Source organism: Oryx dammah, unplaced genomic scaffold (assembly GCF_014754425.2).
Source record: "Oryx dammah isolate SB20612 unplaced genomic scaffold, SCBI_Odam_1.1 HiC_scaffold_29, whole genome shotgun sequence".
NCBI classification, from domain to species: domain Eukaryota; kingdom Metazoa; phylum Chordata; class Mammalia; order Artiodactyla; family Bovidae; genus Oryx; species Oryx dammah.
Window position 1 is genome coordinate 69,970,553 of NW_024070213.1, and position 21,699 is coordinate 69,992,251.

A 21,699-nucleotide genomic window follows, 5' to 3' on the forward strand; every position below is an offset into this window, starting at 1 on the left:
ACTGAAAAGTGAGTCAGGCAGCTTCATACAATCAATGGATGAGTTTATTACAGGGTAACTCACCCACAGGGTGGGATCAGTTGGACAACAATCTGAAAGTATTCAAAGCTGCACTCCACACAGTTGAGAGACCATTGAGACAGGTTTATAGGGCATGGGGGTAGATGCTTGGAAACAGCACGTGAACTCATAAATCAAGATTTATAAACAGGTAACTAGCCTTGTGGGCACAGAAAATAAGTCAGCAACAGTCCTCATCATTGTTTGGAGACTAACAGAGCATAGAAGCCATCTGGACCTAATGATCACTAAACAATATCTATTAACTACAAAATTCTTGATGGCAGAAAAGAGATTCACTACACAGTACAGCCCTAGGTAGGGTCAGTGGAAGGACAGGAGGAACTGAACAGGCCCAAGATGGCCCAGTTATACTAACCGTCATATAGGGTGGGGCCCTGATCAGATAGATTAGTGTCTTTCTAAGAAGTGACACCAGAATGTCATCTCTCTCCCTTTTCCTCTTCCTCTCTGTGTACAAGCAAGAGCCCAGCAAAGGCTATCTATAAGCCAGGAGGAGCACTCTTACCAGAAACTGAACCCCTCGGACACCTTGATCTTGAACTTGTAGCCTGTGTAGCTGTGAGAAAATAAAATTTCTGTTATTTAAATGACATAGTCTATGGTACTAAATGCCAGCTCAAACAGACTTCATAAAGGGATTCACAGGGGATAGTGAGGAAAAGGGAGCCACCTCTAGAGTGGGAAAAATAAACAAGATTTATGCTGTAACTTGACAAGGAAATTTTGGAAATCTCAAATGAGGCTGGGCTGGGGGCATTTTTTCAACAAATAGCCTCCAGGGTTCTTACACCGGCAGCTGTTTTGCAGGAGTTGGGTTAGGATCTCTAAACTCTTCCAGTCTCAAATTGCAAACACTCTGAGCAGATATTTTACTGCAAGTGAAAAAATTTTGCCATGACCTCAGATTTTTTTCACGTTTGAGGTTCTTCTAAGGATAAATAAATGTTTCAGAAATAGAACATTAGCTAATATTGAAATTATCATGAAAATCCCTTGACTGAAAACTATTCCATTATAAAAATCAGACTTTTAGAACAGTGGTGACTAGGCAAAAGTTATTACAGAAATATATTCTGGGATGAAAAATACTGTGAAAATGATTTTAAAATGAAATAGTCAAATAGGATAAATCATAAAAGTGTTGGAAGAGGGACTTCTCTTCGTAGGTTCAGTGGCTAAGACTCTGTACTTCCAATGCAGGTGCTGGCTTTGGTCCCTGGTCAGGGAACTAGATCCCATCTGCTGCAACTAAAGATGACTCATACCACAACTAAGACCCAGTGCAGCCAAATAAACAAATAAATATTATTTAAAGTGCTGGAAGAAATTATTTTCTATAGTTGAGGGTCTTCTAATCACAGAAATAATACCTGCCAACTTTAGTAAGTTTGGAGAACACAATGTAAGAGAATAAAATCCCCCAAATCCTTTCTATCAACCCTAAAAGGATAATTGTTAAAATTTTAGTGTATATCATGTTGTGAAATAATAGATTTTTAGAAAAATGTTTTGCTATTTTTTGAAAAGCCTGAGTTACATGACAATGTAAGCCTAATGTTTTTTAAAAATACAGAGAGAGAGAGAGAAAAAGAAACCTGGGGGACTAATTATTGCATGTTATTTTCATAAGGTCATTTTGATGAAAGCTCAAGAAACCACTGAACTTCTGCTTTTTAAAATTATCAAGTTAATATGCACTACAAACATTCCCACCCCATTACTGATCTTTACCCTATTCCTGAACCCTGGGGCACCTATGACCCTCTAGGATAAGGCTCAGGGATGGGATGAAGCTCAAACATGGGACAGATTAGTGATCTTTGTCTTAAAGTTCTGAAACCAGAAAATCCCCCATAACCCACAAGCCTGGGTGTCCTTTGAACATTCAGCCCTAGAGATACTGAGCAAATAGCTGCAGCCAAGGTAGTTGTCTCATACATATGCAGCGCCACTATCTGCCTCTCTTACTTTCTCTCTCACCTGTTTTTAGATTTCTGAGGTTTTGACGCCTGTGCTCACCTGGGGCTTCACCACTGATAACACCACGTGTCTGTGTCCCTGTCACTCTGGCCTTGAGGGTTTCCCTAGCATCTCTGTCTGTTCATCTTTGCAGTTCATTACTCTCTTCACTCCAGCTGCGGTGGAAACACTTTCTTCTTTTAACGTCCAAAACTTGAGGGAGAGGGTGGAGTTGGACAGCAGTCTATGGCAAAGGGCTAGGTCACAGTGTGAAGCAGTTCAGAGGTTTCACCACAGCCCTCTCTTCACTAGAAAGCATGTATGCTGGCAGTGGGTCTGGGTCTGCCTGGACGTCACATGCACGTCTAGGACTTCACGGTACTTCCACCCCCACTGCCAGAATCATTCTCCACTAACATTCACTTTCTCTCAGGGGCTCAGTTGTCTCTCTCTGCAATCCAGTTTCATGCTCATCTCACATTCCACAGATATAGCTGCATATGTCCATTTGAGCTCCAGTTTTGCACAGAGGTTAGAGGTTTTACAGGGCTTCAGCAAAATCAGGAAGTATTACCAAATGTCTGTTCAGTGAATCAATTAGGATGCATTTAGCTGCAAATGACAAGGTCCCTGGTGTAAAAAGTGATCTAATAAGGGAATTTATGTCATATAAGTCCATGAGCAGGACATTCTCCAGGCATAGAACAAATGAGCTGGTTAATGACTTTATTAAGATCATTCTCTCACCAGACCATCATCCCTAGGACTAACATCACTCTATCTCTGTGTGGTTGCAAAATGGTTCCAGAGACAACCAGAGCTGCCACCTGTTCTTATTTCAGGTCAAGACCAGTCGAGAGAGAAATCTAAATGAGATTTCGGTCCCCCACGGCATAAATTGTTGGCAGTTCCAGTCACATGCCAGCCTAAATCTAAGTACAAGGACCAAAGCAATTTTAAATATGGAGGTCGGGGAAGACTGGAAGAATATGGGAAGAGTTTACCAAGCAAGAGAATAGCAAGTACAAAGGGCTCGAATGTGGGATTCTGCCTGCTGTGTTCAAGGACCAGCCAGGAATCAGTGTGGCTATGTAGAATGAACAAGGACACATGATCACAGGGTAACAGGGTGGAGGGGGAGTGGGAGAGAGAATGTAGCTCATAGGAAGAGTCTGATTTTTCTTCTGACTGAAATTAGAAGCCATTGTTGGCTTCTGAACAGAGGAGAGACATAATCAGATTTGATTTAAAAGGATCAGGCTGGCTGCAGTGTTGAGGAAAGCCTGCAGGAAGCAATAGTGAAAACTACTTTCAGTTAGGAGACAACTACAGTGATCTGGACAAGACATCATGATGGCTCAAACCAGGGTGGCAGTTGTGAAAGTGGAAAAAATATATTCTGAAGTGAGTCAACAGGATCTGCTGGTGGACTGAACATGGGCTGTGATGAAACAGAGGAGCCAAGGATGACTCTATAGTTTTTGGTTCAAGCAACTGGAAGGATGGTGTAATCTAGATAAGGAACAGTATCGAAAGGTAGGTTCAGGAGGCATGATCGAGGATTCAGTTTTGGACCTGAGTCTGAAGTCCAAGAGAGATGTCTAGGCTAAACAAGTACATTTGGCAGACCTGGGTAGATAGTTGGTATTTAATGCCTCCGAACTGGCTGAGCTCACCAGGAAGTGGGTGTCAATACAGAGAACTATGGACTGAGCCCTGGGGTGCTCTGACATTAAGAGTTAAGAGAACATGGAAGCAACCAAGATGTCCATCAACAGATGAATCAATAAAGAATTGGTACATATATATACAATGGATAAAGAAGTTGTGGTACATATAAACAATGGATAGGGCTTCCCTGGTAGCTCAGCTGGTAAAGAATATGCCTGCAATGCAGGAGATCCTGTTTTAATTCCTGAGTCAGGAAGATTCCCTGAAGAAGGGATAGGCTACCCACTCGAGTATTTTGGGGCTTCTCTGGTGGCTCAGAAGGTAAAGAATCCACCTGCAATGCAGGAGATCTGGGTTCGATTCCTGGGTTGGGAAGATCTTCTGAAGGAGGGCATGGCAAGCCACTCCAGGACTCTTGCCTGGAGAATCCCCACGGACAGAGGAGCTTGGCAGGCTACAGTCCATAGGGTTGCACAGACTGAGCAACTAAGCACAAGCACAGAGCTGATCCAGTAAACAGTGAGAAATTGCTGATTTTGTAGATCATGAGAACAGCTGTCTTTAATGCCTAGGAGTACAGGAGAGGAGATAGGATCTATTGCCCAAGTGAAGGGATTAGATTTAGGAGCCTAGATGATTAATCCATGAAAAAGGTTGGGGAGAGGGGAGTGTATATTGCTACAGATGCTGGTAGGTAGGTAGGTATGTGGTAATGAGATTCTACGGAAGTTTTCTCCTGATGCATCAGTGCTCTCAAGCTCATTAGTTGAGCATGAGGATGGGAGAGAAGGTGATGGGATTGAGAAGAGAGATGGCATAAACCGGTTGCCAAGGAGTTCATCAGAGTAAAATAAAAGCACAGATGTGACTGTCTGGCAGCATAAAGAACCCACATGAGGGCCAAGGCTTTGATTTTAAATTGTGTCCAACAAATAGGGTTTTTTTGCCCCTCCCTCTTCCAGCTACATTCAGGTGTATGTTGCTGCTGCTGCTAAGTCGCTTCAGTCGTGTCCGACTCTGTATGAGCCCATGGACTGCAGCCTACCAGGCTCCTCCATCCATGGGATTTTCCAGGCAAGAGTACTGGGGTGGGTTGCCATTGCCTTCTCCATCAGGTGTATGGGTAGACTCCCAAATTGGAAAATTGGATTCAATCGGGATGCTAGATTTGCCAAGGGAGTTCAACAAAGTGACGGGGGAGTAAGAGTAGAGAGAGCATGTGCAAGGGAGGGACTATAATAACTGAGTGTGAACTTTATGGATAAAGAGAAAGGTGAGAACATCAAGAGGGTGGGGCCAGAGAAGAGGTGGCAAGATATTGGATTTGATATTCTGGTGAGGGTAGGGATTGTTGGGGTCAGAGTACTACAGGATAGGAGATGTAATCAGAGAACAGATTCTTAAAGTAGAATTTACAGACACGGTGCAATTATTGATAATGACAAGTTCTAGGGGATGAGTAAGTGGCTGAAATAGCGTGAAGGAGAAAATTACTGAGGGAGAAGACATATGAAGGAACTGAGAGTCCAGGGTATTAGAGATTATCATCTGTTCTACATATATTTTAAATCACCAAGGATTAAGAAGAAATTAGCATTGGAAAAAGACTACAGTAAGCAGGAGCTATCTAGTTGAAAAAGGAGGAGGAGAAATTGAGGTGGGGGAGAGCGGTGGATGATAGCAACAGTGAAGAGTACTAGTCATACAACCTGATGAAATAAAATTCAAAAGTCAAAGGCAGTTTTAAGGACTAGGGAAGGAGCGTGGTCTGATACTAACTGCCAATACTGAAAATAAAAGACATTTCACATAATCTATATCGGTTTCCCATAATCCCGCTTTCACGTACAATTCTTGATTCTCTGTAAATTAGGCGCTCTGGCAAAGCAGGCCTTGCAGACTGCTTCACTGAGCCACAGTAAATTCCTGGCTCCTTGGCGTATTTGAATTTGGCTCTTCGGTTCCACCAATTCAAGAACTACTAGATACTTGACCGCCTCTACTAGCCACTGTTGCTGAGCTTATTCAGGTAATCCCTCAAGGAATATAGGGCTTCTTAAGTGTGTGCAGATTGACAGGAAAACTTTAGCCATTTGAACATTGAAACAAGGGGTACATAAACCCTTGCCCAAACGATATATATATATTTTTAATGTTATTTATTTATTTATTTATTTTTTTACCAATTTGCAAGTATATTTTGTGGAATACTTTAGCTGAGAACGACTTTGAAATTGAGGCAGCTACCAAACGATGGTGCATTATCACTGTTGACCCCTAGAGGGCGTCATTCCCAAAGAGACCAAATCAGAAAGGTTGCAAACAGATGCTGATCTTTTTCAATGGCGGCTTCCGTGGAGGTTCAGTTCAGTTCAGTTCAGTTCAGTCGCTCAGTCGTGTCCCACTCTTTGCGACCCCATGAATCGCAGCACGCCAGGCCTCCCTGACCATCACCAACTCCTGGAGTTCACTCAGCTCCACTGATCTCACAGTAGCGTATTGGACACCTACTGACTTGCGGAGTTCCTCATTCAGACTCCTATTATTTTGCCTTTTCCTACTGTTCATGGGGTTCTCAAGGCAAGAATACTGAAGTGGTTTGCCATTCCCTTCTCCAGGAGACCACATTCTGTCAGACCTCTCCACCATGACCCGCCCGTCGGGTTGCCCCCGGGGCATGACTTGGTTTCATTGAGTTAGACAAGGCTGTGGTCCTAGTGTGATTAGATTGACTAGTTTTCTGTGAGTATGGTTTCAGTGTGTCTGCCCTCTGATGCCCTCCGTGGAGGTTCAGTGGTAAAGAAATCCTTGGCCAGTGCAGGAGACGCGGGTTGGGAAGATCCCCTGAAGAAGGAAATGGCCACCCACTGCAGTATTCTTGCCTGGGAAATCCAATGGACAGAGGAGACTGGCGGGCTACAGTTCATGGGGTCGCAGAGAATCGGATACGGCTTAGCGACTAAACAAGAACAAATTGTTCAATGGCCATCGTCCACTCTTCAGTCCTTCAGGCTGGGATTTTTCTCACCGTGTTCCAATGTTCCATGCCTTTTTTTTTTTTTTTTTGGCAGTAGCATTCGTATCAAGTCCATCGGGTCGCAAAGAGTGGGACACGACTGAGCGACTAGGCACAGCGTTCATATCATGCCTGGGGTGGGATATTATAGCAAAAATGGTAGAAGACTTCAGAACAATATGTGATTTTACTTAAACTCCTTGTTGAAAGTAGAGGAAAATTCTGCGAAGCATTTTGAGGAAGGAAAAAGTGGTCGAACAATATTTCATCAGGAAAATCCATGGACAAAAGACTGTAGTAAAACCAAACAGTTTGGAGAATGGACAACTTCATGAAGAAGACGGCCACAGTTTTATCCCACTTCGTTCTCTCCTTTGTTGTTCTGTTGTCTGTATCCAGGTCCGTCTTTTCCAATAATCATTTCAGACATGCCCATTTATCTAACTTGGGTAAAAGGTCGGAGGAAAATGTGCCAAACGTTTAGAGAGGTTGGTTGTCCTCAGCTGAGTGGGGCTATGAGTGATTATTTTCCACTTTCAATTTTTGTGGGTTTTTCCAAGTGTTTCCTCAAAGAAGAGGATCAAAAGATATAACTTTGTAAAAAAAAGTCAGTACAGATCATCCCATCCATCCAGGCCAGGTCGAGGGGATGGCGGACTCTCCATCAGTTCTGCGCTTCTGGTCTTTCTCACCCGTCCCTCTTTTCTTGGCCTCTTCAGTCTCGTCTCAAAGCCGGAGGAACCGAAAGCCAACCAGCAAGGGAGAAGCTGGGACCTGGTGAGCCGCGGCGCACCAGACCGGGCGGCCGCTGGGGCCTCTCCGGGGAGCCGCGCTGTGCGTCACGGGGGGCCCGCCCTCGGCGCGGCCCGGGCTCCGGGCGGGCGGCCTCCTCGGCCGTCGTCGTGCTAGCAGGATTTCCGCGGTTGTGTAACGGCTCCGCGCGGCCGCGGAGATCCCTGGGCTCCGCATCCCTCCCAGGCGCGGTCCCTGGTCCCCCGCAGCGCAGCCATGGCCTGGACGGCGGGGGCGGCGGGGAGCGGTGGGACCCGCAGGGCGCTCTCGTCGCACACTCTGCTCTTCGATATACCGCCAGCGCTGCTGGGCGAGTTCTGCGCGGTCCTGGACAGCTGCGACGGCGCGCTCGGCTGGCGCGGCCTCGGTGAGCGCGGCGGGCGCGGCCGGGCGGCGGGGCGGCGGGGCAGGGGCGCGCGCGCTCGGTCAGACGTGCTGCCCGCACAGCGGGCCGGCCCTGGGTGTTCGGGGACCGCGAGGCCTCCCAGGCTCTGTTACGGACATGCCCTTTCCTCATTCGCCCTGGGAGGGACGCAGATACTCCCGAGACCCACCCCAGAGCTCCCCCTTCGTCAGAAAAACTTGGGGTGAGATGAGCGGAGCCCGTGGGGGAAACCAGCCACCCGCGTGAAACCATCTAACGTTTCGCCACGATTCCTGCCTTGCCTGGTTCGGAATATTTTAAAAAGACACGCCTGTGAAATGTCTCCTGTCATTGTAAAGGGACCACGAGAGTATAATTTTCGTATGAAGATGTGTTTATACCTTTAAAATATTTATCAAGTAGTGTTTTCAAGGCACTCCCCTTAATTACATTTCAGATGAAATGCTAGAGTAAAAAATTATTTGTAACTAATGTGGATTCCAGCGTTCTTAATTAAATATACCTTGCTTATTTACCCAATCTGGTGGAATGAAGGTTTAGGTTAGAGAATGGTTCTTGAATTTAGTAAGTTGCCTCCAAGACTCCATTTTATTCAGACTTTGGAAAGTTAAGCCATGGCCTATGGCCATGCGTTGAGTATGATCAACAGAAATAATTCAGACAAAAATCTGTAAATACCTGCGTTTATGGTTCGATTTGATATTGCATGATGTCACATTTAATGTTAGTTGAAAATAAACACCAATATGTCAAAACAGTATAGCCTTAATTCTTTGAAATAGCTATCTATTATTCTTACCCCAAATAGCAGAAAACAAAGGAGTAAAAAAGTTTTAATTTGTTGTTGATGAATAATATGGTCACACTTTATGAAATGTGGCATTATTGAGTTTCTAGTTGTATAAAGATTTTCTAGGTATTATAAGCTCTGTAATTTTATATTATAGCCCTGCAGTAAAAAATCAGAAAACTCTGATTCCTGGAGACCATAGACATTTCCAGTATGCATTTGAGAGTTAAGATCCCTCCCACACCATATCTTTTTGAAATGGATGATGGCATGGCAGTTTTTGCATCCCTTGGTTTCCTGGAGTTACCAAATTCGGAAGAGAAAAATGTCTTTAGTTCAGTCCATGGTTAAAGAATGTTAGAGCTGAGCAGGTATCATAAATGAGGGAAGTGGGTTGGTGTAGACCCACTTGAAACCCAAGGGAAGAACATGTCTCATCTAAAAGGGGCAGTTAGTACTCAGCCCCAGGCCACTGCTCCTTTTCAGGAAGTTCAGCTCAATGTTGCTGAATCTTGTCTCTCCCACTCCCCTCTCTCTTTCTCTCCCTCCTCATGAAACTCAGATATTCATTCATTATCTGGGTTGTCTCATAAACTCTTCCAATATCCCTGTCAGGCAGGTGCTATCATCATCAGTGTTTGAACAACTGAGGAAACTGGTGCAAGTTGGTTAAGTAACTACTCCAAGCCAACAAAGTAAAAAGTCCAAAGCCAGAAAGTGCAGAGCAAGAATTTGAAGCAGAGTACACAGAAAGGATAAAGTGTATGAGGACTCTTTATACTCTCTTCTGAATTTTTCTGTAAATTTAAAACTGTTCTAAACAATAAGGTCTATTTGAAATTAAAAAGAAAAAAGACATGTAGACCTTGGAGTTTGATAACCTACAACTTCCCTCTATGACTTCCTCAGGGTTACAAATATTACTGTGTTCTTCCAGCTGCATCTCACAGCCTCCCTAAAGTACAGCCACTTCTGCCATGAAAGAACCATTCAGTGAGCCATTTCAAACACATAGCCCTATTTTCCTAGTAGTGGAAATAAATGAAGACCACCCAAATGAGAACAAGCAAAGGCTATTTATTCAAAGCAAGGGAGTCAGCCCCCATCGCTTGCATTTGACCAAGAGGCAAAGGCAAGCTGAGAAGTGGAAAAACTATAGCTCCAAAAGAGAAGGCTTCAGGTATGCCCCGAATGGAGGCTGTTGGCATGGGGAAGCTGCACACAGGCCACGAGAAGTGGGACATTATGTGTGATAAGGGTACATATTTGGCTTTCTCCAGTTGACTGTGGAATTAGGGGCAAAAATTAGGAAAGCTGTCAGCTGTTAATGAAGCCCTGGCCATTTGGGGCCAATTGCTGTAAGGGCTATTGTTTGGTTTCCTGGACTAGTTGCTACTGACAGTAGTTTGACCTCCCAGACTGGTTACTCTAGATAGCACACTGGCTTCCTGGGCTAGCTGATGCACGTTGTAGGTCAGGGTTCTGTTTTATAGGTAGCCTAACCATTGTTCCTTTGTAAATTTGTTCTCTCCTAGGGGGAGACTATAAACTGTTATAGCTATAATTCATTGTGCAGGTGGCTGTGCCCCTGACTGCCTGGACCATATTCTGAAATGAGACCAGGCATGGACCAGCTACTTCATGAATTGTTGGCTCAGCAGAAAAGGAAGGCTGGATTGGTTCCTGGCTGTTGAGGGCAACTGCCTGTGTTCAATAGACCAAGTTTCCCCACTGGCACAGTGAAAGTAAGAAGGAAGGAGAGAGGTGCAGGGAGGGGAAACCTGACTTTAGAGGGCAGAGGGGAGAATGTCGGAGGACTGAATCAAGGAGATGGTTTCTATTATATATATAATTTAATTTATTTATTAATTTATTTTTGGCTGTGCAGAGTCTTCGTGGCTGCACAGGCTTTTCTCTAGTTGCGGCGAGTAGGGGCTGCTCTCTAGTTGTGGTGTGCTGGCTGCTCTTGTTGCAGATCGCAGGCTCAACAGATCATGGGCTTCAGTAGGTGCCGCGCGTGGCTCACTAGTTGTGGCTCCCATGCTCCTGGATATGGGATTGAACCCGTGTCTCCTGCATCTGCAGGCAGATTCTCTACCACCGAGCCTCCAGGGAAGCCCCGAGGAGACAGTATCTTTTATGCTCAGGACAGCTGAAAGCCTAAGGATGCAGACGGTCCAAAATTCCATATAGAAAACAACTGTAATAGTGATAGGCAAGAGAAGAGAAAAGCAAAAGGGAAGATTAACTGAACTAAGTGTTGGTTCTCACTGGAACTGATCATGTTTGTTGATGATGGTGAATATCAAGCTGTATTTACAAAGGCAGTTCCAACAAAGGCAGGTCTTATGGCGGCCTATATGATATGAACAGTGTTTACTGATAAGGTAGACTGGACGTTGACAAATGGGAATCACTTGCAAAGTCTTTCAAAGCTGCAGATGCCCAGGTTCCACCCCTGCATAGGTCCAGCTTCTTTCTGGTTTCTGCCAAGCCCCAGGGTGAATCTGATGCACAGTCTGGTTTGGGAGTCATTTACTTAGGCCAAATTCTCTTCTTTAATAGTATCTTAATATAGCAGTTATTTTACTGTAGTCTTTTACTACTCCACTCAATTCTTTCCATTTTTAAACACATCCTACACATTAATCTTTAAATCACTTTTACTTCATTGTTATTAAAATAGTGTAATCACAAGATAATTTATTCTCTGGTGGCTCAGAGGGTAAAGCGGCTGTCTACAATGCGGGAGACCCGGGTTCGATCCCAGGGTTGGGAAGATCCCCTGGAGAAGGAAATGGCAACCCACTCCAGGACTATTGCCTGGAAAATCCGTTGGACGGAGGAACCTTATAGGCTACAGTCCATGGGGTCGCAAAGAGTCGGACACAACGGAGCGACTTCACTTTCACTTTCTCAACACTTATGGTACAATGAGAGAAACCCTTCTTTCTTACAGATACTATGTAATAGGTTATATTCAACTTTCTTCCTCTCAACAAAGGAAAGAAAATTCCCATAGAAATTATTATTAATCTGTTTAAAACAAATTAACTGTAAAATCACATTAAATGTGCATTTGAATATTTAGTAAAGATTTAAAGCAACAATGTGATACTAATAGTTGCCACCATCTATTGAGTGCTTGTGCGTGCATATTCAGTCGACTACTCAGTCATGTTGGACTCTTTGCGACACCGTGGACTATAGCCTGCCATGCTCCTCTGTCAATGGGATTTTTCCAGGCAAGAATACTAGGAGTGGGTTGCCATTGTCTACTCTAGAGGCATTTCCTGACTCAGGAATTCTTTTCCCCTGAGCCACCTGTGAAGCCCCTATTGAGTGCTTACTATTTGCCAGAGACTCTGTGCTAAGCACTTTCGCTGATTATTTCATTATTCATCACAAAAGCTCTCAGATACTCATATCTGAGAGGTATCATCCAGGTACTCGTCCTATTTCCACTTTATAGACAGGAAAACGGACTCAGAGAATTTAGGTAATTTACCTCAAATCAGGGATTTCCCAGGTGGCGCTAGTGGTAAAGAACCCTCCTGCCAATGCAAAAGATGTAAGAGACACGAGTTCAATCCCTGGGTTCGGAAGATCCCCTGGAGAAGGAAACGGCAACCCACTCCAGTATTCTTGCCTGGAAAATCTCATGGACAGAGGAGCCTGGTGGGCAATAGTCCATGCCATCCGCAAAGAGTCAGACATGACTGAAACGACTTAGCATGTACCTCAAATCATAGTCTAATGAGTTGCAGACTAGGATTCTAACCAGATGGTCAGATTCCAGAGTTTATGTTGTTTTTATTTAATTTTAAATAGACTTTATTGCTTAGAGCAATTTTGAGTTTACAGAAAAATTTAGAAGATAGCACAAAGAGTCCTCATATACTCTGCACCCAGTTTCCCCTGTTATTAGCATCTGACATTAGTATGGTACATTTGTTCCACTATTGATACACTATTTTAAATTGCATTCATACTTTATTCTGATTGCCTTCGTTTTTACCTAAAGTCTCTTCTGTTTTCCAGAATCCCACCCAGTATATCACATTTATTTGGTTATCGTGTATCCTTTGGAGGCTTTTGGCAGTGATAATTTTTCTGACTTTTCTAGTTTTTGATGACCTTGACAGTTTTGAGGCGTACTGGTCACTACTGATCAGGACTGGTCTACTGTTTTGAAGAATGTCCCTCAACTAAGATTTGTCTGATATTGTTCTCATGACTAGACTGAGATTGTGGATTTTGGGGAAGGGCAGACCACAAGAGGTAGATGTAATGCCCTTGTCATTACATCACATCAGGGGAGCACACTGTTTACAGGACTAATCCCTGTGGATGTTAACCATGGCTGGAGTAGAGTCTGTCAGGTTTCCACACTGAAATCACCCTGCCCCACCCCCTTTCCATGTTATGCTCTTTGGAAGGAAGTCACTGTGTGGCCCAACTTAAGAAATAGAGAGTTAAGCTTCCCCTCCCTGAAGGTGGAGTAGAACCCATGTTCTTTGCCCACTATATCATTTCTCACATCTTACAGTGTTCTGTCTAGATCAGACTTTTAAGTTGCCACCTCTTTCTCTGTTCCCCTTTATGTAAAATTCCTCAAAAGGGCGCTTTATACTCCAGTTTCTCCATCCTCCCTTAAACCTGCTCCAATCAGGTCTTCTCCCCCTACCCCACTGCTCCATTGACGTTCCCCTTGTCCAAGGTCACTGTGGCTAAATCCAAGGGTCAGTTCTCAGTCTTCATCTTACTTGACACATTTGATCACTCCTTGCTCCTGAAAGCTTTGCTTCTAGAGCACTGCACTCTCTTCCTTCTCTTCTTACCTCGTATGCTCTGTCCTGATCTCTTAGAATGCCCCTGGGGTCAGTCCATGGGCCTCTTCTCTGCTGTTTATCCTACCCACTGTCTTTGTCAGTACCATCTATGTGCTGACAGCTCCCAGATCTCTTGCCCGGGTCTCTGTCTTGAACATCAGCACCATCCATCTACTTGCCTACTTGACAGTCTTCACCACAACAGTCCAGAAGTGTTCTACTCCTTCAGAGTTTTTCCCCATCTCCATGGCAACCCCATCCTTCATTTGTTCTGGCCAAAAGTTTAGTCTCCTGTGACATCTTGCTTTCTCTCACAAACCACTTCCTGTCTCTCAGTAAATGCCATTGACTCTGCCTTCAAGATCTATCTAATTATCTGACCACTTCTTATTATCTCTGCCACCACAGCCATCCTGGGCCAAACCACCATCAGATCTCACCTGGATAATTCAGCAGTTTCCTAATTGGGCTCCTAGTCAGTCACCCTGCCTCACCTTGAGTTTCTTTCTTTCTTTCTTTTTAAAAATCAATTAGTTATTTACTTATTTTTGGCTGTGCTACGTTTCTAGAGTTGCGGCCAGTGGGAGCTACTCTTTGCTGTGGTGCGCCAGCTTCTCATTGGGGTGGCTTCTTTTGTTGCAGAGCACGGTTTCTAGGTGCCTGGGCTTCAGTCGTTGCAGCTTGCAAGCTCAGTAGTTGCAGCTCATGGACTGTAGCACACAGGCTTTAATAGCTGTGGCATGTGGGCTTAGCTGCTCCAAGGTATGTGGCATCTTTCCAGACCAGGGATCAAACCTGCATCGGCAGGGTCAAAGTCCCCTGCCTTGGCAGGTGGATTCTTGTCTACTGTGCCACCAGGGAAGCCCCTTGCGTTTTTTTTCAACACGGCAGCCAGTAAGCCTGTTAAATATGTGAACTGCCTTATATGTGTGTGTGTGTGTGTGTGTGTGCGTGTGTGCGTGTGCTAAGTCACTTCAGTCATGACTGACTTTTTATGACCCTATGGACTGTAGCCCACCAGGCTCCTCAGTCCATGGAATTTTCCAGGCAAGAATACTGGAGTGGGTTGCCATGCCCTCCTCCAGGGGATCTTCCTGACCCAGGGATCAAACCTGTATATCCTATGGCTCCTGCAGGAAGCCCAAAGTGTCTTATACCATTATCCTATTAAGAACCTTCCAGTAGCTTCCCATCTCATACTAAGCTTCCCTTAGCATGCATGCATGCTAAGTTGCTTTAGTGGTGTCCAACTCTGTGCGACCCTATGGACTGTAGCCTGCTAGGCTTCCCTGTCCATGGGATTTTCCAGGCAAGAATACTGGAGTGGGTTGCCATGCCCTCCTTCAGGGGATCTTCCCAACCCAGAGACTGAATCCACATCTCGAATGTCTCCTCCATTGGCAGGCAAGTTCTTTACCACTAGTGCCACCTGGGAAGTCCCATCTCACAGTAAACACCGAAGCCCTACATTGCTTTTCTCATTTCCTTCTTCTTAATTGCTCAACTCCAAATTAATTGGCCTCCATGGACATTCAAGGAACTTTTTTCCTATAGATAACCTTGAGTCTTCCTTCTTCACATCCTTCATGGATTTTGATGAACTATTATGTACCCTGACTATGCTTTTAAAATTCATACATGCTCCTTTATGCTCCTTTGCTAAGTCACTTCAGTCATGTCTGACTCTGTGCGACCTCATAGACGGCAGCCCAACAGGCTCCCCCATCCCTGGGACTCTCCAGGCAAGGACACTGGAGTGGGTTGCCATTTCCTTCTCCAATGCATGAAAGTGAAAAGTGAAAGTGCTGTTTTTTCTCTATATCACTTATCATTCCTTGTATACTTTATATATATGCATATACATACATATATTTCTTTGTTTATTGTCCATCTAGAAATAAGCTTTATGAGGGCAGGGATTTTTTGTTTGCTTTGTTTCCTGCTTACTTCTCGAGCATCTAATATTGTACCTGGTATAGAGAAGACATTTCAGTAAATATCTGTTGATTGAATGAATTAAAGAATGTCTGTTAAACATCGAAAACCTTGTTGGGCAGAATCTTAAACAAAGCATTATACTAGATACAATGTCATGGTCCCTGCTTGTAAGGATTTTCCAGTTTAACATAGACAACAGACCAATATAGATCTATAAATTTTAACAAGAAGGAAGTATAGGAAAATCGTACTGATCATTACCTGAGTGTGGAAGGATGCAGCTTCTGAGCTCCAGATAGAAACACTGCTGTTGAAGGTGAAATGTTCTTCAATTATCTCCCCGAAGTCATTAATGTTAGATCATTCCCTGGGTCAGGGATTGAGAGATCAGGACAGATGGAAGGATCCCTCATGCATAGGCCTTCCCATTTATGAAATATGAGTCCTACTCAGGTAGGAAATAAAAAGTGCACATAAGCTTAAGTATGGACAAGTATTGTTTCTTGTAAAATGTATGAGTTAGTGGGTGTTAATGCTATGGTCTAGTAAGGGGAGTCAAGCTCACTTAATGCTTTTGAGTTTTGTTTTGCTTTTGGGAGGAATTAAAAATGTCATTTCAATCTTAAAGTTTTTTTTTTTTTTTTTGCCTAATTTGTTTGTGTGCTAGACTAGACTAGACTAGACTATTCGCTCAGTCGTGTCCGACTCTGAGACTCCGTGGACTGTAGCCCACCAGGCTCTTCCGTCCATGGGATTCTCCAGGCAAGAATACTGGAGTGGGTTGCCATTTCCTTCTCCAATTTGTTTGTGTGCTAGTGGGAAAAAAAGAAAAAAGACATCTTTTCCCATTTTGTTATCTCAAAACAAACTTTGCAAGAATGTAGATAATTTCCTAGGGGTTTTGGCATGTGGTTATATGCAAATATAAAGATTCCAAATAGGGTATGTTGCATTATTCTAAAAAACCCCTTCAGAGACATATTTGCATGTGGAGAGTGATTTCTGCAGCTGAATTCCCCAGCGGTTAGCACTCCTAGATAGTTCTGCCCTTTCAAAACAGAGCCCCGACGACCTCTGAGCACTGAATAATTAAGCTATCAGTCTCTTCAGATTAACTTCTTTCTGGACTTCTCAGGTACTTTTTGGCTTATATTATGCCAAGATGACTTTCAACCAGAAAAAAAAAAAAAAGCCTTGCAAAAAATGATTTAAAACAGTGTTTAACTACAGCATATTTTTCCAAATATATCTTTTTATTTAGAATGCTTTTCACTTTCACAACACTGTGGTCATTGAGAAACTCACTCTTTGTTTAGGACTGTTTAAATAAATAGATTTCTATGTTCTGGAACAAGTAAGGAAGGACTAGAGAAGACTTTGCATATTGAAGAACATAACAGGAATCAAGAATTTGTATTCTTGGGTACATGTATATGTATGTCTGAGTCCCTTCGCTTTTTTTACCTGAAACTATTACAACATCATTAATCGGCTGTGAAAAAGTGTAGTTGTTCAGTTCTCCAACTCTTTGAGACCCCATGGACAGGCTCCTCTGTCTATGGAATTCTTGAGCCAAGAATACCGGAGTGGGTTGCCATTCCCTTCTCCAGGTAATCTTCCCGACCCACAGATTGAACTTAGGTTGCCTGCATTGCAGGCAGATTCTTTGCCACCTGCGCCACCAGGGAGTCAGTCCCCTATAGGAAATAAAAAGGTTTTAAAGAAATAAATTAATTAAAGAATTTGCATTCCTGTCACATCAAATTAATGTTGTCTTGCAGAATTTGATTTAAATGAATTATGCATTTTATGGATGCTAATAGTATTCTTTTAGTAGTGTTTCTATTCCCAATGTGTCATCACTGGAGAAAAGCTATTAAGGTTATGCCATGAATCACCACTTACAGAAAGAGAATACATTTCATTTCCAGTCCTGGAAGCAACCCATGCTTTCAGGATTCACTGAGCTGGGTCAGTTTCAATACTGTCAACTATTTACTGTTAGAAAAACACCTTTAGCTTTCCTTAGACTTAATGCAAACTCAGAAACCTTTGCCCCAGGTCAGTGTTAGGGAACTGTAAGAACCTCAGCGCATTTGGCATCTGTTCATTCACCCTCCAGCTAAATCTCAACTGGAGGGAATCATGGCCTCTTGCACTTTTAAAAAGGAAATTCAGAAATTAACAGAAAGAAAAATGGGTAATAGAATTATGTGGGAAAGCTGACATGCCCTGGAACTTGAAAAGTTAACTCCAGATTTCCTTAATAGTTATAAACTGTTGCTTTCCTACTGTGGGAATTGTGAGCTATAAAAAGTTTATACCTTTTTATGTGCAAATACTGTCTATGAGACTCCTGCTGCTATTGCCACCAGATGGGTCTTCTGAAAACTAAAGCTTTCATCTCCTCATCACCTCCTCAGGAATCTTACATTTGTCCCATTTACTTTCAGGATAAAGTTTTAAGTTACGCTAACACTCAGGGCCTCTGTCTGTCATTCAGCAAATATGCCCTGGACGTGGACTAGGTGCTAAGCACATTCCCACGAAGGTAACATGGATTTCATTGAGCTTACTCACCCTGTCTTTAACGTGAACCCTCTCCTGCAAGTATACTGGGCTCCTCTTGGCCCCTCATGTCCTTTTCTTCATTTCTGGAGCAGTTCTCCATCTGAGAGGCCTTAATCCCCCAACTGTTGCAAAGTGAGCTGATGTCCCATGACCTCCTGCTTTTTCCTTCCCAGGCTGTGGCAACCAGCATGGGCATCTTCTTTCTTCACCTCTGAGAAGTTGTGTGTAGGTCTTATCTCACACAGTTGAAGTGGAAAGAGAACTGTTTTATTAAGGAAAAAATAAAGTCCTGCTAATTTTTATGGTACCTTAGAGGCTTCCCTCTGGCTCAGTCAGTAAGGAGACTGCCTGCAATGCAGCACACCTGGGCTCGATCCCTGGGTCAGGAAGATCCCCTGGAAAGGAAAATGGCAACCTACTCCAGTATTCTTGCCTGGAGAATCCCATGGACAGAGGAGCCTGGTGGGCTACAGTCCATGGGGGTCATAAGAGTCAGACAATGACAGACTAAACCACACTTGGTGCATTATGCCTGATTCCTATGAATGTTAGCCAGTTGATTTACTAATAGACAAAGTGGAAAGCTAAACTTTTCTTTTGCTGAAATTTGATATTTAGCATTCCCTTTTTGGAATGTTAATTTGGAAACTGGGAAGTGGTTTTTTTTTTTTTTTAATTTTATTTTTACTTTATTTTACTTTACAATACTGTATTGGTTTTGCCATACATTGACATGAATCCACCACGGGTGTATTCAAGCTCCCAATCCTGAATCCCCCTCCCATTTCCCCCCCTTATCATCTCTCTGGATCATCCCCATGCACCAGCCCCAAGCATCCTGTATCCTGTATCGAACATAGACTGGCACTTCGTTTCTTACATGATAGTACACATGTTTCAAAGCCATTCTCCCAAATCATCCCACCCTCTCCCTCTCCCTCAGAGTCCAAAAGTCCGTTCTATACATTTGTGTCTCTTTTGCTGTCTTGCATAAAGGGTCATCATTACCATCTTTCTAAATTCCGTATATATGTGTCAGTATACTGTATTGGTGTTTTTCTTTCTGGCTTACTTCACTCTGTATAATCGGCTCCAGTTTCATCCATCTCATTAGAACTGATTCAAATGTATTCTTTTTAATGGCTGAGTAATACTCCATTGTGTATATGTACCACAGCTTTCTTATCCATTCATCTGCTGATGGACATCTAGGTTGTTTCCATGTCCTGGCTATTATAAACAGTGCTGCGATGAACACTGGGGTACCTGTGTCTCTTTCAATTCTGGTTTCCTTGGTGTATATGCCCAGCAGTGGGATTGCTGGGTCATAAGGCAGCTCTATTTGCAATTTTTTAAGGAATCTCCACACTGTTTTCCATAGTGGGAAGTGTTTTAAAGACTGAAAGTATTTTAAAGTCCGTGCTTATATAAGGCAGGCCAGGGACTTCCTGGTGGTCCAGAGGCTAAATTTCCGTGCTCCCAAAGCAGAGGACTGGGGTTCGATCCCTGGCCAGGGAACTAGATCCCCTGTGCCACAACTAAGAGTTTGCATCCCACATGCAGCGAAGACTGATGATCCTGCTACAGTTAAGATTACGTGTAGCCAAATGAATACATAAAAATAATTTTTAAAAAATCAGCAGGCCAGTGAGGAACAACCAAATGTGGTATCTGTTTTTGGGAGGGACTGTTTGTCAAAGGACATTAACTGATGAGAAATTTGAGATTGCTCAATGAGGCTGTGACTTGTCTGGAGCTGAACTGTAGGTTGGTGGCAGATCCGTCACTCAACCCACGTGTTCCTGCATATATTCACTGGGCTACAATGATGTCTGAACTGGTGACTTTTCTCATTAAAAGAGAGTATAGCCCATGGGGCTCAGAGGTCATTCTTTGGTCTTGTTTTCAAATTGGAACTTGAGTGATTTTTTTTTTTTCTCTCCAGGGTAGTATACTCTATCCAGTTATTCCTTAAGAATTGGCGTCTCTTTAGAAATACTCAAAGTTTTAATCTTGACTCAGGCTCTGGAAACCGCTCCTCAAGGGAGCCCACGATGCCCCATCTTTAGTTAGGGACCTGTCTTCACGCTCCATTCACACTTGCTATGTGCAGTTACTGCACTGCTGACAGTCAGTAGATGCTCACCAGATGTTTGGATGACACTGATTTGTGGTATTACTTCTAGGAACTTTTAGAAAGAGTTGAAGTGTTCATGTGATGAGTGAGTTGTGAGATGTGAGAGTTGGACCATAAAGAAGGCTGAGCACCAAAGAATCAATACTTTCTAACTGTGATACTGGAGAAGACTGTTGAGAGTCCCTTGGACAGTGAGGAGATCAAACTAGTCAGTCCTATAGGAAATCAACCTGAATATTCACTGGAAAGACTGATGTTGAAGCTGAAGCTCCAGTACTTTGGCCACGTGATGAACTGACTCATTGGAAAAGACCCTGATGCTGGAAGGATTGAGGGCAAGAGGAGAGGGGGCTACAGAGGATGAGATGGCTGGTTGGCATCACTGACTCAATGGACATGAGTTTGAGCAAACTCCAGGAGACAATGAAGCACAGGGAAGCCTGGTGTGCTGCAGTCCATGGGGTCACAAAGAGTTGGACACGACTTAGTGACTGAACCACAAATGTTCATAAAATTGTGTCTCAATCAGATAGACAAATGACATCATCTAAAAACACATTAAAATAGAGTTGGCATGTCTTGCCAAATATTTTGCTTTGAAGGTACCTTTCTATTTTTTTTAGCGATATTTTGTCTCAAACTTTTATTGGCATTTGGATAGTCCCTGCTTCTTCATGAGACATCATCTGTTCAAAGAGATGTGAAAGGAGGATGTTCTTGCCAGAACCTAAAATATGGAAGAAGGGCAAGATGTTCTAACTAAATGAATGATGTTAGATATTTTGTAGTAACTCTTCCTCTCCCACCCCACCACTTAAGCCGAAGCATGCATGCATTCAGATTGAATGTTTCAATTTTATCTTCCTTTGTTTGATTGTTCTCACTTCCTTTCACTCATTTCGGGTATAAGATGTGACCGAAATAAAACATTCAAGATAAGAACTTTGTATGTTATTAGTTGGGTTAGTCTAAATTATACTGCAGTTAAAAAAAAAAAAAAAAGCACAGCAGCTAAATCTCAGTGGTTAACCTAAGAGAGAGAGAAGGCAATGGCCCCCCACTCCAGTACTCTTGCCTGGAAAATCCCATGAACGGAGGAGCCTGGTGGGCTGCAGTCCATGGGGTCACTAAGAGTCGGACACGACATTAGCGACTTCACTTTGACTTTTTCACTTTCATGCATTGGAGAAGGAAATGGCAACCCACTCCAGTGTTCTTGCCTGGAGAATCCCAGGGATGGTGGAGCCTGGTGGGCTGCCGTCCATGGGGTCGCACAGAGTCGGACACGACTGAAGCAGCAGCAGCAGCAGCAGCAGCCTAAGAGAAGCTTCCTGTTTGCTTGTGGGAAGAGCGCTGAGAGTCCAGGACAGCCAGCGTCCATTGTGGCAGTGCAGCGTCTCAGGGCACTCCTTTCTTGACATGTGCGTCTACCGTTGCGGCGGCAGGGCAGGGAGCCTGGAGAATTGCACCCTGGCTCTCCAGTGTTTCTGGCTGGAAGAGACACACAGGCATAACCACCAACCT

General features: G+C 43.6%; 1 protein-coding gene across 1 annotated transcript in view; it reads left to right on the plus strand.

Annotated features, from left to right (window-relative positions):
• Positions 1–7,588: 7,588 nt before the first annotated feature.
• Positions 7,589–21,699, plus strand: part of IRAK3 (interleukin 1 receptor associated kinase 3) — a 56,543-nt gene continuing 42,432 nt past the window's right edge. Inside the window, exon 1 of the mRNA XM_040233392.1 lies at positions 7,589–7,889. Coding sequence (XP_040089326.1) covers positions 7,739–7,889 — 151 coding nt within the window. The 5' untranslated portion in view covers positions 7,589–7,738. The remainder of the gene's footprint in view (positions 7,890–21,699) is intronic.